This window comes from Macrotis lagotis, chromosome 7, assembly GCF_037893015.1.
Source record: "Macrotis lagotis isolate mMagLag1 chromosome 7, bilby.v1.9.chrom.fasta, whole genome shotgun sequence".
Lineage (NCBI taxonomy): Eukaryota > Metazoa > Chordata > Mammalia > Peramelemorphia > Peramelidae > Macrotis > Macrotis lagotis.
Genome location: NC_133664.1, coordinates 157405230 through 157419279, shown reverse-complemented (window position 1 = coordinate 157419279; position 14050 = coordinate 157405230). Strand labels below are relative to the sequence as shown.

At 38.4% G+C, this 14050-nt stretch overlaps 1 protein-coding gene and 1 pseudogene across 5 annotated transcripts in view; one reads left to right on the top strand and one right to left on the bottom strand.

Annotated features, from left to right (window-relative positions):
* Positions 1–7021, bottom strand: part of PTPN12 (protein tyrosine phosphatase non-receptor type 12) — a 94136-nt gene extending 87115 nt beyond the window's left edge. For 4 of the 5 annotated variants that reach the window (XM_074194007.1, XM_074194009.1, XM_074194008.1 and 1 more), the window contains exon 1: positions 6887–7015. In XM_074194007.1, the coding sequence (XP_074050108.1) occupies positions 6887–6985 (99 nt within the window). In that variant the 5' untranslated portion in view covers positions 6986–7015. Of the gene's footprint in view, positions 1–6886 lie in introns of all 5 variants that reach the window. The other variant, XM_074194011.1, reaches the window with a different exon arrangement.
* Positions 7022–11107: 4086 nt separating this feature from the next.
* On the top strand, positions 11108–11208 carry LOC141494586 (U6 spliceosomal RNA; annotated as a pseudogene).
* The last annotated feature ends 2842 nt before the right edge of the window (positions 11209–14050 follow it).

Sequence of the window (14050 nt, the reverse complement as noted above, 5' to 3'; positions counted from 1 at the left end):
CCAATAAGGGAAATCTGAAAATAAAGATCAGCGAATTGAACATACAATTCCAAAAACTATAAAATAAATACCTAAACAAGAAGAAATATTTAAGTCTTGAAAATCAAAGAAATACAATTGAACACAAAATAAAATGATAAATTCGAACTAAGAGTTAGATTTTTAAATTTTTTTAAAAGGCCCATCAAATATACAAACTGTTTAGTTGTCTGATCAAAAAGTGAAGGAAAAAAGGGGATATTCACAGCTTATGGTTGAGTCATACCAACCAAAAAAAAAATTACATTTCCAAATCACAATTAGTCCAACTTGCCAAACTCCCAAGGAGATTTAAAAACTTCTGATTTTTAATAAAAAAAAAAGTTTTGCACAAATAAAATCAATTTAACATTAAGACAAAATAAAAGATAAAAGATAAATAATCTTATGGGAAGTAATAAAAAAGTAGAACTGAAACATCTCTAGAATTACAAGATCTCAAAGAATTCTATAAAGTAGCAATTATCAAAAAAATTACTCAGATTAAAAAGTAAAATAAGTCAATGGAACAGAGTAAACAAGAACTATGGCAAATTAACAAAAATGAGTCACTGTTCAACAAATCCAAAAAACTCATTCAAACGAATGGCTCCCAAATTAACAAGAACAAGATCGAAAAACTAGAGAGCAGTTTGGCAACAATTAGGTTTCTATGAACATCTCATACCATATTCCAAAATAATTTCCAAGGACATAAAGTGAACTTAAAATAAAGTCTTACCATAAAAACAATATAAGAATAGAAAAAAATACCTTATCTATGTTTTAGGGAAAATAAGACAAGGCATAAAGGACAAAAGACAAAGAGGACAATTTTTAATTATATAAGATTTAAAAGCTTTGCACAAACAAAATCAATTTAACTGAAAAGAAAAACAGGAAATCAGAAGGGGGAAAAAATATTTTTGTTGGTTTTTTTGGCAAGGCAATGAGGTTAAGTGACTTGCCCAAGGTCACACAGCTAGGCCATTATTAAGTGTCTGAGGCTGGATTTGAACTCAGGTCCTCCTGACTCCGGGGCTGGTGCTCCATCCACTGTGCCAACTAGCTGCCCCCCCCCATCTTTCCATCAAATACTCCTGATAAAGCTCTGATACAGTTAACTGAAAGCCTACTGGATAAGTAATCCAATATAAAATTTTCAAAAGAAGAAATGGAACTTTCCACTTTCATCAAAAAAAAAAGTTTCAAAGCATAATTCTAAAGTTTACCCCAAACCCTGTGAATTGAGAAAAGTAATAAAAATGAAAAGCAATGTTAAAAGTTCTGAAAACCAACGTAACTATGTAAAAACTAAGAGGATATGTACAATGGCCACAATAAAATAAAGGGAAACATCAATTAAAGACATCATAATTCAGATTAAATGCAGTGACCAATCTTGACTCCAGAAGTCTTACTGATAATGAGACATACTTCCTTTCAGTTGAAAATGGTTATGACTACAGATTCATATGTGGCAGATGCTCTCGGACTTAGGTCTATGTATCTGTTTGTTTTGCTTAACTGTACTTTGTTATAAAAAAGTGGGGGTAGGGTCAGAAGAAGAGTACTAGAAAATGTCAAAGGTATTTAAAACCATTAGAGCATTTTTAGAAAAAAATTATGTAGAGAGCAGAATATAAATTCACAGTAATTACTGATAAACCTATCACAACCTGTGAAAGATCATAAAATAATCAACTGCATTTTGTTCAATTATCTTTGCAGAATAAGTGAAGTCCAAGTCCCTTTTTCTGCCTTTTCTTCCTTTTAACTATTATGCTGTCATCAAAACTTTCTTAAGAATATAGATAACTAATTTTCATATACCAGCTAAGCAAAACTAGATTTGTGAAGAGCTTACAAATATCATCTCATATTATCCTAACAATAATCCTAGGAACTAGGTGCTATTATCCCCATTTTACAGATGAGGAAACTGAGGCAGGTATCAAAGGTCTTGCCCAGTCAGTTAGTGTCTATGGCCCAATCTAAGCTCTTTTGTTCCCAATTTCTTATCAAATCAAAATGTCTGAGCATGCACTTCTTAATACTTAGGTATTAATACTTAAATTAATACTTAATTAATACTTAAATACTTAGGTATTTAACCAAATGATCCCTTGAATAATTTTTTAAAAAGTCTTCCTCTTCTCATTAAAAAGCATTCTCTAACTTCTTTTAAAAAATGCTGAAGGGGCAGCTAGGTGGCACAGTGGATGGAGCACCAGCCCCGGAGTCAGGAGGACCTGAGTTCAAATCCGGTCTCAGACACTTAGTAATTACCTAGCTATGTGGCCTTTGGCAAGCCACTTAACCCCATTAGCCTTACAAAAACCTAAAAAAAAAAAATGTTGAAGAAGCAGCAAGACTACTCCAAAGATCCCTCTTTGGATCAACCATATCTTCCCCTTAATTTGATTGTATGTTGGTGTACAGAGGACTTTTGTGACCACGTTATATTTACCTACTTCTGATAAAAGCAAACTCTATGATGAATTAGAATTTGGAAAGAAGGAACACTTACATAACACTATTGTACATTTTTAAAAAATAGTATTACCATTCAAGAATTATTCTACAAATATTCTATAAATTTCATTAATTTATCAAATACAATATAATTTTTTAAAAAGATTCAACAGAAGCTCAGATATTAAATCCTATTGTAAATATATATATATATATATATAAAACTTCTATACCAGAAAGTGCATTTATTTTTGAGATTTCTGATAAGTTCTTCCTCAGCATTAATTTTTCTTTAAAAAGATATCAACATTTCCTTCTCAAATCTCTTACCAAAGCCCACACAGAAAGTTAAATTATTAGCATCACACCTTCTCCTTTATAGCTTACTTAATGGGGTGAATCAAATCATTTACTTTTTTTACTTTTAACAAATGAGGAAAATATTATTGCTAAATTTCTTACTTTTATGCCCTTAATTCCAAAAATGTTGGAGAGGAGGGAAAAAAAGGTGACATCCAGAGGAATCCTTCCAGGCTCAACCATAGTGCTACCATCCCCAAACCCAAAAAGTGTCTTTCTCAATTCAAATATTCCTGGATCTCTTTGTTCTTTCCTATCTTCCCTATTCACATTATAGTAGCTAAGTATACATGCTATAACTCGGAAGTCCCCTTCCACCATAAATATAAGCAAAGGGCTATTTTGTTTCTCTTTTAAATCCCCAGTCAATGTAGCAGTACCAAAAAGTCTTAGGGAATTGCCTGGTGCATCAAGAGGTTAAGTCACTATCCTAAGGTCACACAAGGATTAAGTGTCTGAGGATTTATCTAAAATGCACTTAGAAATATATTGAAAAATCTAAGTGAAAAGAAAAACCTTTTACTTCTTTTCTTGAATGCATATTACATCAATCTAAAACATTTCATTCAAACAGTCGTTCTATTCATTCACTTACGTAAAAGTTCACAGGCCAAGATAAAGAAAAAAAATCTAAGTTTTAAAGTGTTGTTCCATAAGTTATAATTTTAAGTTCAACAAAATTACATTTCTGTACTTTTTCATTATCATTGCTGTTAAATATGAAATAGCATTGCTGCTATGGTAACATCAAAGCATGGCTAATTCTTAAAGATTATTTGAACCAATCTACAAGACTATTCTCATTTGTTCAACTGTATTATTTTAATTGCTATAAGCTACCCAAAGAAATTAACACAAGAATTTATCCCTATTATTCTTACAAAGACTTGCTACAGATAGTACTACAATATACGGCCTTGGTTTTATTAAATTCTTCTAACCCATAAACACAAATTTGTTTTAATTTTTATCCCCAAGGTTTAAGAATTATCTGCATTCTCAATATTGCTAACATTTCCTATGTTAATTCCTGATATGGAATTTTCTGCTGTTTCTCTATGCTTGAATAACTATAGTTTATATAGTGTTTTAAAAGATTTACAAAAGGTTTTTATTCCAACAACCACGTGAGGCTAAAATATAAGTATCTTATTTTATAGATGAGTAAATTGAAGTTTGTACAATTAGCTAGTATAGGGACCAATAAATGTTAAACATTTTTCAAGAATCATCTACTAAAATCTTCTAGCCCTAATTCTGCCACTAACAAACTGTGCAAATTACCTACCTTCCTCTGGATTTCAGTTTCTCTATTTATAAAATAATGGGGTTGAACCTGCCATTGACACCACCAGTATGACTATTATAATCCTTTCCAAAATGCAGTTTTAAAATCTAGATTAATAATGAATTCTACAGTGAAGATTAATTCCAAGCTCTCACTCCTTTATGCTTTCTCTTCTCATGTCTATACTCTCTCCAAAAACTCTCATTGATTCATCACATTTACAGAAATGATTCCACCACACACACACACACACACACACACACACAATTTTACACAACTTCCCTCTCAAACTCCAGATATAACAGAATTTTCCACCTAGAAGGTCCATTGGTACAATGCACAGCCATGTCCTAATAATAAGCAAATAATATTACAGATCTTTAGAGAACTTTATCAAGTCAAGAGACAGATTTGGACCCTATATACATAATGTAACATAAAGCAAGTCAAATTCTGAGATCATGATAGTACAAAGAAGGTTAGATTTAGAGTCAGAAAGTCAGAGTTCAAATGCCAGTACTGCTTACTCACTACCTCAGGGATCATGGGCAAGATACTTTATTTCTCTAGGCTACAGTTTCCTCAATGGCAAAACTTGATGACCTTTGAGGTCTTTTGGAGCCCTAAATTTATGATCCTATTATAAGTGATTTTGTTTTTGTCATGACTCTAGTATAATGGCTGGTACATAGTCTTTAAATAAAAGTTCATGGAATTTAAAAAAATCTGTATGATGAATGGGTTGAGCTGGATGATTTCTAAGGTAAACTAAGTTCTAAAAGTTTATAAATAAATCCCTTTCCATGGTTATAGAAAAGTTTTAGAGATTTTATTGACATATATCCACATACGTGCCAATCTCAGGAGAGAAAGTGCAACAAGAAAGACCATAATGTCATTAGATAAAAGTTCCTTCCTTTTGGTTTTAGAGTTGCTGCGATGAAACAGACCTTAGTCATCAAACCTTGAAACTGGAGTCACTAAGCAATGCCTTAAGATTATGAAAGCAAACTGAAATTAACTTTTTTTTTTTGGATTTCTCTCTCCCTAAGCAGTTAGAAATAAAATAGTGTAATTATTAAATTATTCCTGGAAGGTTTGTGGCTAAAATGTAGGGTATAGAACTTTTCTTCTGAAGGGCAAAGGGAGAAAAGGGATTTCTTACACAATTCAGGAAAGGAAGAAACTTTCAAAGGAATCCAAGAAAAGTCCCAAAAGCCATGTTACATTTCCCTAAAAAAAATTAGTGCGGGAACCTGACCTTAAGCTAATGATCATAAAGCCACAGGTACCAAATCAGTAAGCTATAATCCTCCTTCATAAAAAGTCTCAAGAATCTAAGTGAAATAGATAAAAGTATCCAAGGCAGCTAGAATAACAAGAAAACAAATGGAGATAAGCAAGGATTATGACTCTTACTTCCTTCATTAGTTAGAATTGAAAAAAATATATCTATCCTTATGTCGTTAAAAAAGAAAAATTAAAAATAGGACCTCTTCAATTCCTAGTTACTGAGCCCATTCAAATGATTAACATTGATTCTTATCAAAAGAAACAAAACATAATTTACATTTTCCTTCTAAAAGTGGCTCTCGAATAAAAAGAACAAGAAAATAAGGAATGAAACACAAATCAAGGAGAAAGAGTCATTTCCAGCTGATAAGGTGAAACTTGTAATTGTCAATTTCTTTTTTTTAACCCTAGGGCAAAATTTTATCACTTCAGTTCAAATCTACACTTTCCAAAGAAGCTTCGAATTATGATTTATCAACATATCTTTGATCATCTTATATTCCTGACTTCACATAAAAAAAGTCACAAGGCTTGATAACGTTATTCATTGTAAGATCTAACATACAGTAAAGCTTCAACCGCAAGTCTGTTGGTACTTTGCTTTAGCCAAAGGATTACCTGAACCTGAAAAGAAATAAATCTCTCCTGCTTTTGGATGTTTCTGCCCCAGCCCTTTCTACGGATGCCAGCGCTCCATCTTTTTCATTTTCTAAATATAGTTAGGGGACTCCTTGCTCCCTCGGGAGCAGACCTCGGCTCTTAGCCCCCTCCCCAAAGCGCGGCTGGGAGGAGAGCCCTTCCCGAAGCGGCGCTTCCTCTTCCATTCCCCAGCCCTCCAGGGTTTCCAACGCCCCGGAGTCTTGCGCAACATCCGCAGGAGCCACAGCAGCCACCGGCCACCTCCCACCGCCTCCTCCCAGGACGGGAAATAATTCTGGAGGGGTCATTGTCCAGAGAAAAGGGGTGGGGGGAGGAACAGCCGCTGGGGGACGCGGTGTTTATCAGCTGCCTTGCCCGCGTCTCGGCCCCCGCGACGCCGTACCTGCGGACCGCGGCGCGCCGCCCCGGCCCCGGGCCATCCCCTCCCGAGGGGTGCGGAGGAGGGCGAGGGGCAAGGCGCGGGCGAAGGCCGGCTCCCCACGCGGGCCGCCGCCCACCGCAACTATTGTTCCCGGCTCCCCGCCCCCGCCCCCACCCGGCGGGGGAGCCAGGGCGCATCCCGCGCGGCCCTCCGCCAGCTCCCCCGGGAGAGCCCCGGCAGGACCCCCTCCGCGCGCGCGCGCACGCCGGCCCGAGCCCCGAGCCCGAGCCCCGAGCCCCGAGCCCCGAGCCGGGCACGCCGGGCCCCCGCCCCTCCGCCCGGAGGGGGAACAATGGGGGGTCTCCGAGGCGGAGGGGGAGGGGAGGGGCGCCCACACAAAGCGCCCGGCCGGGCGGGGCGGCACAACTCACCATGAAGTCCCGGGCGAAGTTGTCCTCCCCGTTGTGGTCCGGGCTCTTCATGGCCTGCACCCTCCGGATGAACCTCCTCAGGATCTCCACTTGCTCCATCGCCCCGCGCCCCCCCGGCGGCCGCCCGCCCGCCCGGCGCCCCGCGCGCTCCGTCTCCCCACGCCCGGCCCCGCCGGCCCCGGCGGCCCCTCCCGCCCAGCGGCTCTCCCGCCGAGCCCGGGCGGCGGCGGCGGCGGCAGGGGCGGCCCCGGCGCCCGGCTCGCAGCCGCACAGCTTCCAGGCGCGCTGCGGAGGCGGGGAGCGCCGCGTCTCAGCACCGGCCCCGGCCCCGGGCTGGCCCCATCCCCTTCCCCGCCCTCCGCCGCCTCCGGGACGCGGCTCCCCTGGCCGGCCCAGCCCCCTCCGCCCGCACCGCCGACCTCGTCCCCGAGGAGCGCGTCCCCGCCGCCGCCCCGACGCGACGCGCGGCCCCGCGGCCGCGGCCCCGCCCCAAACGGAACTCCCCGTCAATCCTGCCGACCCTTCTCTCCCCTTCCAATCTCCAGCCTGCGCCACGCCCCCCGCCCCGTCCTTCGGGCGCCCACTGGCTGGAAGAGGCGTCGGTTGACTGGTGGAGCGATCCCCGCTCTCCTTCCGGAGCCGCGGGACCCGCCCCCCTCCTCTCCGCCGCCTCGGGGGCTCGGCTGACCGTCCCGGGAATTTGGTCTCCGGCTAATCCTAGTAGCCGCCTCTCCCCTCCCCGGAGAAGAGACTTCTTGTGATTTCTTAGGGTTTTATCCTTCACCGGGGATGAGAGTATCCCGTTCCCCACGCTGAGGGAAAGTACATTCCTGAAACTGTCTGGGCTTCCTCCTCCTCCTCCTCTCGCCCATCACGAAGCTGAAACTACAATTCCCGGCATGCAACGTTCGCGGCGGAAGGGGGAGCCGTAAGTGCTGTTAAGAGGCTTGCTGGGAATTGTAGTTCTTGTCGCCTGTGTTAAAAACTGCCTGCCACGAACGGTGGTCAGGTATTCAGCAGCCATTGGATCCTCCTTGTGTTTCCTGGTGCACAGATCCTCTGGACGGGTGGTGATGGAGGTGAACCTTGTTGTCCCGGGAGCTTGTGTGCTCCCCTCCGTCACCTCATTAGGAAGATGATCGTACTCCCTAGGTCTGGGCTTTGGTGGACCCAGCTCTGCTTTGAAATGCAAGTTGTAAGCACTAACAGATTGCCTTCTGGGGGGGGGGGGGGGGGGGGGTGTAAAACTCAAAATAAATAAAAATCTTTTAAAAAAAAAGAAATACAAGTTTTAAATACGTGAAAGTAGTTTGAAGGTTTACAAAAGGTATATTTCTCACCAAAACTGTGAGAGAGTTGAAGCATTTATTATCATCATCATCTTTATTCACATTTTACAGATAAGGAAAACCAGAGCTAGAGAGATTAAAAGACTTGTCCAAGATTACCAAACTAATCCTCACATACCCTAATTTTTAAACTCATTTCAACCTTTCCACTTAGGTCTCCTTAAGATAAATAAACCTGAAGAAAGCAGGTATTGTAATGGATAGAGAGCTGACCTTAAACTCAAAGACCTGGATTAAATCCTACTTGAGTAACTATAAGATGCAACTAAAGGTTCCAGTCTACAGATGGGTCTAGTCCAAAAAGATGTTATATATAAAATGTATATGTTATAAATGTAAATATAATTTACATTGTGTGTTTGTGTACGTATTGTGGAAGGGACCTCAGTACCCATCTAGTCCAACACGTAAATGAAAGAAATCTAAACTATAACATTCTTGGCAAGTGGTCATCTGGTTGAACAGAAACCCAGTACTTCCAAGACAACCTTAATAGCTATAATTATTAGGAAGTGGTTTTTTTTTCTGATACCAAGCTTGAAATGACATCTTTCCAATTTCCACTTGGTTCCACATTCTGTCCTGTGAAGCCAAAAAGACCAATCTAATATCTCCTCTATGTGTCAGACCTTCAAATACTTGAAGATAACTATTCTGTTCCCTACTCCCCACCCCCACCCCCAAGTCTCTTCTCCAGGCTAAATATGCCCCTTTCCTTCAACTAATCCTAATAGGTTACAGGTTCAAAACCATTCACTATCTTGTTTGCCCTCCTCTACCCACTCTCCATACCCAGAATTCAGCACAATTTTCCCCATTAGATCTGAGGTGATTACCATCTACTCCTGAAACCCAAGAGTCTGTTAATGCAGCTCAAGATTCCATTGAGTTTTTGCCTTTTTTTTTGACTGCCACAGTTCATATTGAATCTGCAATTCACTAAAATCCTCCAGATCTTCTGAACAACAACTGTTTAACCATAACCTCTGTCCACTAACTTGGATATGGGAAGTTGATTGTTTTTCCTCCCCAAGTGTGAGAGACTATGTATCTCACTATTAAATTTTATCTTCTTAGAATCCCTTCCACAATAAACACGATATAAATTATATTTCCATTTATAACATATACATCTTATGTATAGCCACTGCTCTAGCCTGTGGTGACAAATTCAAGTAGAAATGGATCACTGGAGGCAACATATGGACTTTAAAAAAACTCACAAATTAATATTATTCATGTTATTTTTTTTATATATTTTGTTAAATATTTCCCATTTACATCTTAATCTGGCTCAACCACACTTGGAATCCCACAGATGTCCAATTTGACCCTTCTGTTCTCTGCCATCAAGATTTATTTGGATCCTGACTGTCCTCCAGTCTATTAGCTATCCCTCCCAGAAAGCAAAACTTCTATCCTATACTGTCTACTTTTGGAGACAGAATGAGCTAAATTGTAACCTTTGAAGCTGTGAAAGATCTGCAGGACCCCAGAAGTTCAATAAGGAAATTCATTTCAGAGGTTGTGGTCAGCTAAGCCCCTAGTGATCTGCTTGACCCAATCTAAAGCAGTCTAGTGATTTGTCCATTCACCTATAATACACCTTCAGGTAAACTTGTTAGGCATGAGTATATATGTTATTGTCATTGCTCTTCTTGTTCAGTCATATATGGTCCCATTTGGGATTTTCTTGGTTGGCAAAGATACTGAAGTGGTTTGCCATTTCCTTCTCCAGCTCATTTTACATATGAGAAAACTGAGGCAAACAGAGTTAAGTGACTTAGACAACATTACCCAACTAGTGTCTGAGGTCATATTTGAACTGAATTCCTTGCCTGATCCACTGCTCCACCCAGCTGCCCATGAGTGAATACTTTGTCATCATGGGTTCCTTTATTATCTATTTAGTTCTTTAATAGGACTACTATTGGCAGTCTTTTTGCTCTACAGGAATGCTTAAAAGTCTTGAAGCACAGAATAGACTTGTTCCCAATCAAACATTTATTAATGTGCTGATATAGTTGTGTGACCGACCATAAGCAAATCACTTAATCCTGTTTGCCTTAGTTTCTTCATTTGTAAACTGAGATGAAAAAGGAAACAGCAAACCATTCCAGTATCTTTGCCAAGAAAACCCCAAATAGAGTCAGTAAGAGAGATATGACTGAAAACTACTGAACAACTATATAATTACAAATAAAAACAAAGTCTCTACTCTCAAAGAGCATGGGGGAAGACAACACACAAAAGGAAACTGAAAAGGGTCAAATCAGAGACAGAAAGTACTACTGAGAAATTAATACCAGGCAGATTCGGTCCTGCAACCTGAGATTTCTCACAATGGAAAGGAAAGAACTCTTCCCCCACCCCAGCGTGCTTCTAGGAAGCTATGGCAGTAGAACAGAAATGAATACCTGATTGAGTGGTTGCTGTGATAGTGGATACAAGAGATAAAGCACAAATAGACTAGATAGGTCTTGGTAACTCAAGTTGAATGAAGACTTAACTGAAACTACTTGAATGATGGCTACTACTATGTTATAGTAGCAATAACTTTGGCTATAGAATTGATGAGATAACCTCTGTAATATCTTTTGACTGTGAAATTTTATAATTATGTATTTCAGATATTAAAGATGAAAGAGAAAGAAAAGTGAAATTTTGAGTACAGTAAATAGAAGAAAGGGAAAAAAATAAGCATTTTTCCAGCCCCTACAATGTTGCCAGGCACTATTAAGTGCTTTTTGCAATTATTGTCTTATTTGATCCTCACAACAACCCTGAGAGATATGTGCTCTTATTACTCTCATTTTAATCAGAGAGGAAATTTAAAGTAAATGACTTGCACAGGGTTACAAAGCTAGTAAATGTGCTTGCTTTGGCAGCACATACACTAGAATTAGACTGATGCAGAGAAGATTAGCATGACACAAGCATGACACTCAAATTCATGAAGCATACAAACCCAGTAAATATCTGGGGTCAGATTTGAACCCTCATTTTCCTGACTCCAGGTCTAGTTCTATGTCCACTATGCCACCAGATACCTCAAATAAACCAATTTGGTTGGAGCAGAGGTTTTGAATATTGAAATAACAAAGACAACAAAAAAGGAAAGATAAATTGGGAACAGTATGAAAAGAAGAATTCCAGACAAAAGAATTAAAAAAATTTAAACTTATAATCCATAATTGTAAGTGAAAATTTTTGAGTATTGTACAGAACAGTAACAAACATGAAAGAAGGATTTTAAGAAGATTTATCTGTCAGTGGCTTACTAGATAAATTGAAAGAATAACAGAAGATACTATAATCAAGAATTTGGAGTTTACTGGAGTAGTATAGACATGGGTTGATAAGATTATGACATAAGATGCTGACAGTAGAAATAGAAAGTAAGGAAGAATGGACAGGACTGGCAAATTTCGAAAGTAAAACACTGAAACCATTCATTCACTGAAAGAAGAATGGGAAATTTCTTTGAACAACAAGATAATGAATCTGATTTTAGACATATTGACTTTGAAGTGATATTGAGACATCCAAGAAGAAAAGTCTAGCAACCAAGAGAGATGAAGAAACCAGAGCTATAGATTTAAAAGATGTTGAAGGGAATTAATTCACAGTCAAATAAAATGCCTAATTATAGCAAACTCATCTCATAGTTAATATCTATTTCTCTACTTCTCTACTTTCTCTACTAAAAATGTCATTCCTATATATATTTTGATCTGTTTTCAGTGATATTTAATCTTATTTTTTAAAAAAGTGAGAAAAATACAAAACAATTAGGTCTGGAAATTAAGAAGATACTGGTGACTGTGAAGAGTGCAATTAATATAGTGGTGGGATCAGAAACTGAATTTCAGTGGGATAAGTTAAGAATGAATGAGTAAAACAGGTTTAGACAATTCGAGAAAATTATCAGCTAAAGTAAAAAATAGAAATAGCTGTAGATTATTATGAGAGGGGAAATCAGGTCAAAATTTTATTTTGTTTTATTTTTCCCATGTTAGAAGAGCCCTGTACAATTTTGAACATATCTGAAAGACCTAATGCACAAAGGATTTGAAGCTGTTTGTTACTGGTCTTTCAAGGATTTATGTCCTGACCCTTTCCTTTTTTTCCCTTTCTTCTTCCATCTCATTTTTTGATCATTTCATTTTTGGAATAACTTGTCAGCCAGTCTTGCTACTTTTCCAGAGTTCTCACTAAAGTCTATGTAAGAAAGAGGTTGAATCTAATTATCTAAAAGAGGTTTCAGATTCATCTGCCTGTTTCATTTTACCTTTACTCCACATTAAACTGGTATTATTGTTTTATATTTTAATAATTTTCATTTTAAAAACACTTTCATAGTTATTATTTCAGAAAAGTGAACATTATATGATTCTTTCATAGCATTAAAACTCTAAATTTGTGAATTTTTTTATTGTTTTTATGCATCTGGGAAGCAATTTGATAGAATTTCCTCATAAGAAACTAAAGCTCAAGGATTTGAAATGACTTACACAATGTTAGAAAGTGTATGGCAGAAGCAAGACCAGAAACCCACAGGGCCTGAGTTTCCAGCTTGTTACATAAACCACTGAGTCATTATGTTTTTGTATTGGAATAATTTATGTGAAACTATTTCCAAGTATCTCGCTAGTAACACCTTTAAAGGAGAATAACTCATAGATAGATAGATAGATAGATAGATAGATAGATAGATAGATAGATAGATAGATAGATAGATGATAGATAGATAGATAGATAGAAACATGATAAAATTCAATGACAGAAGAATAAAAGATAAATTTTATATAGATAGATAAATTTTATACATATGGATAGATTGCAGTTCATTCTGAACCCCTGGCTTATGTTCTCTCAACTGAATTGATGAACACAAAGGAGGAAAAATAGAAATGAGACTATGTGCCTAGGCCACCCTGAATCTTTCTCCCCCACCTCCATCAGAAAGAATAATTGATTTTAAAAAGTAATGTTAAATTCTTTTAGGAATTTTACATTAATACATGTCAAAAACATTGTATTTTCTATTGTTGGATTTCTAAAAAGACTATAGATGCACTAAAGTCTAGTCATGCCATACCCTAACTCAAGAATATTCAGTGGCTCTCTGGGACAAAATTACAAACTCCTTGATTTGTCATTTAAAAGAACAGGGAGGAGACAATTTAATTCACAATGTTTGTTTTTTTATTTATTTTTTAGGTTTTTGCAAGGTAAATGGAGTTAAGTGGCTTGCCCAAGGTCATGCAGCTAAGTGGTTGAGACCAGATTTGAACCCAGATACTCCTGACTCCAGGGCCAGTGCTTTATCCACTGAGCCACCTAGCTGCCCAGAGATGATTTAATTGAAATACAGAGGTTTCTGATGAGAAAATTCCCATTTCAACTATCACTCCATTTTGCCACACAGCCTCTTATATGGCATTTAAAATCCTTCAAGAACTAGATTGCATTTCTAGACTTACTGCAACTGTATGTTGCCCACTCTGCATTCCAAGTCAAGTCATTTTTTTTCTGTTCCTAGAGTTTGGTATTACAATTCCTGCCTCCATACTTTTGTATGTCTGAAATGAACTTCCTTCAGGTCTGGGCCTTTTACAATATGTAGCTGTATTCAGGACTAAGATTATATGTCTCTTCCTTAGGAGAGTTTTTTCCTAATCTTTTCACCTTTCATGATCTCCTGTTTGCAATAAACTCTTTGAGGGCAGGCATTTTTTTTTTCATTTTGTCCTTAGAACTTGAGATGATGCATTTTTGTTGTTGAGTCATTTCAGTCATATCCAATTCTTTG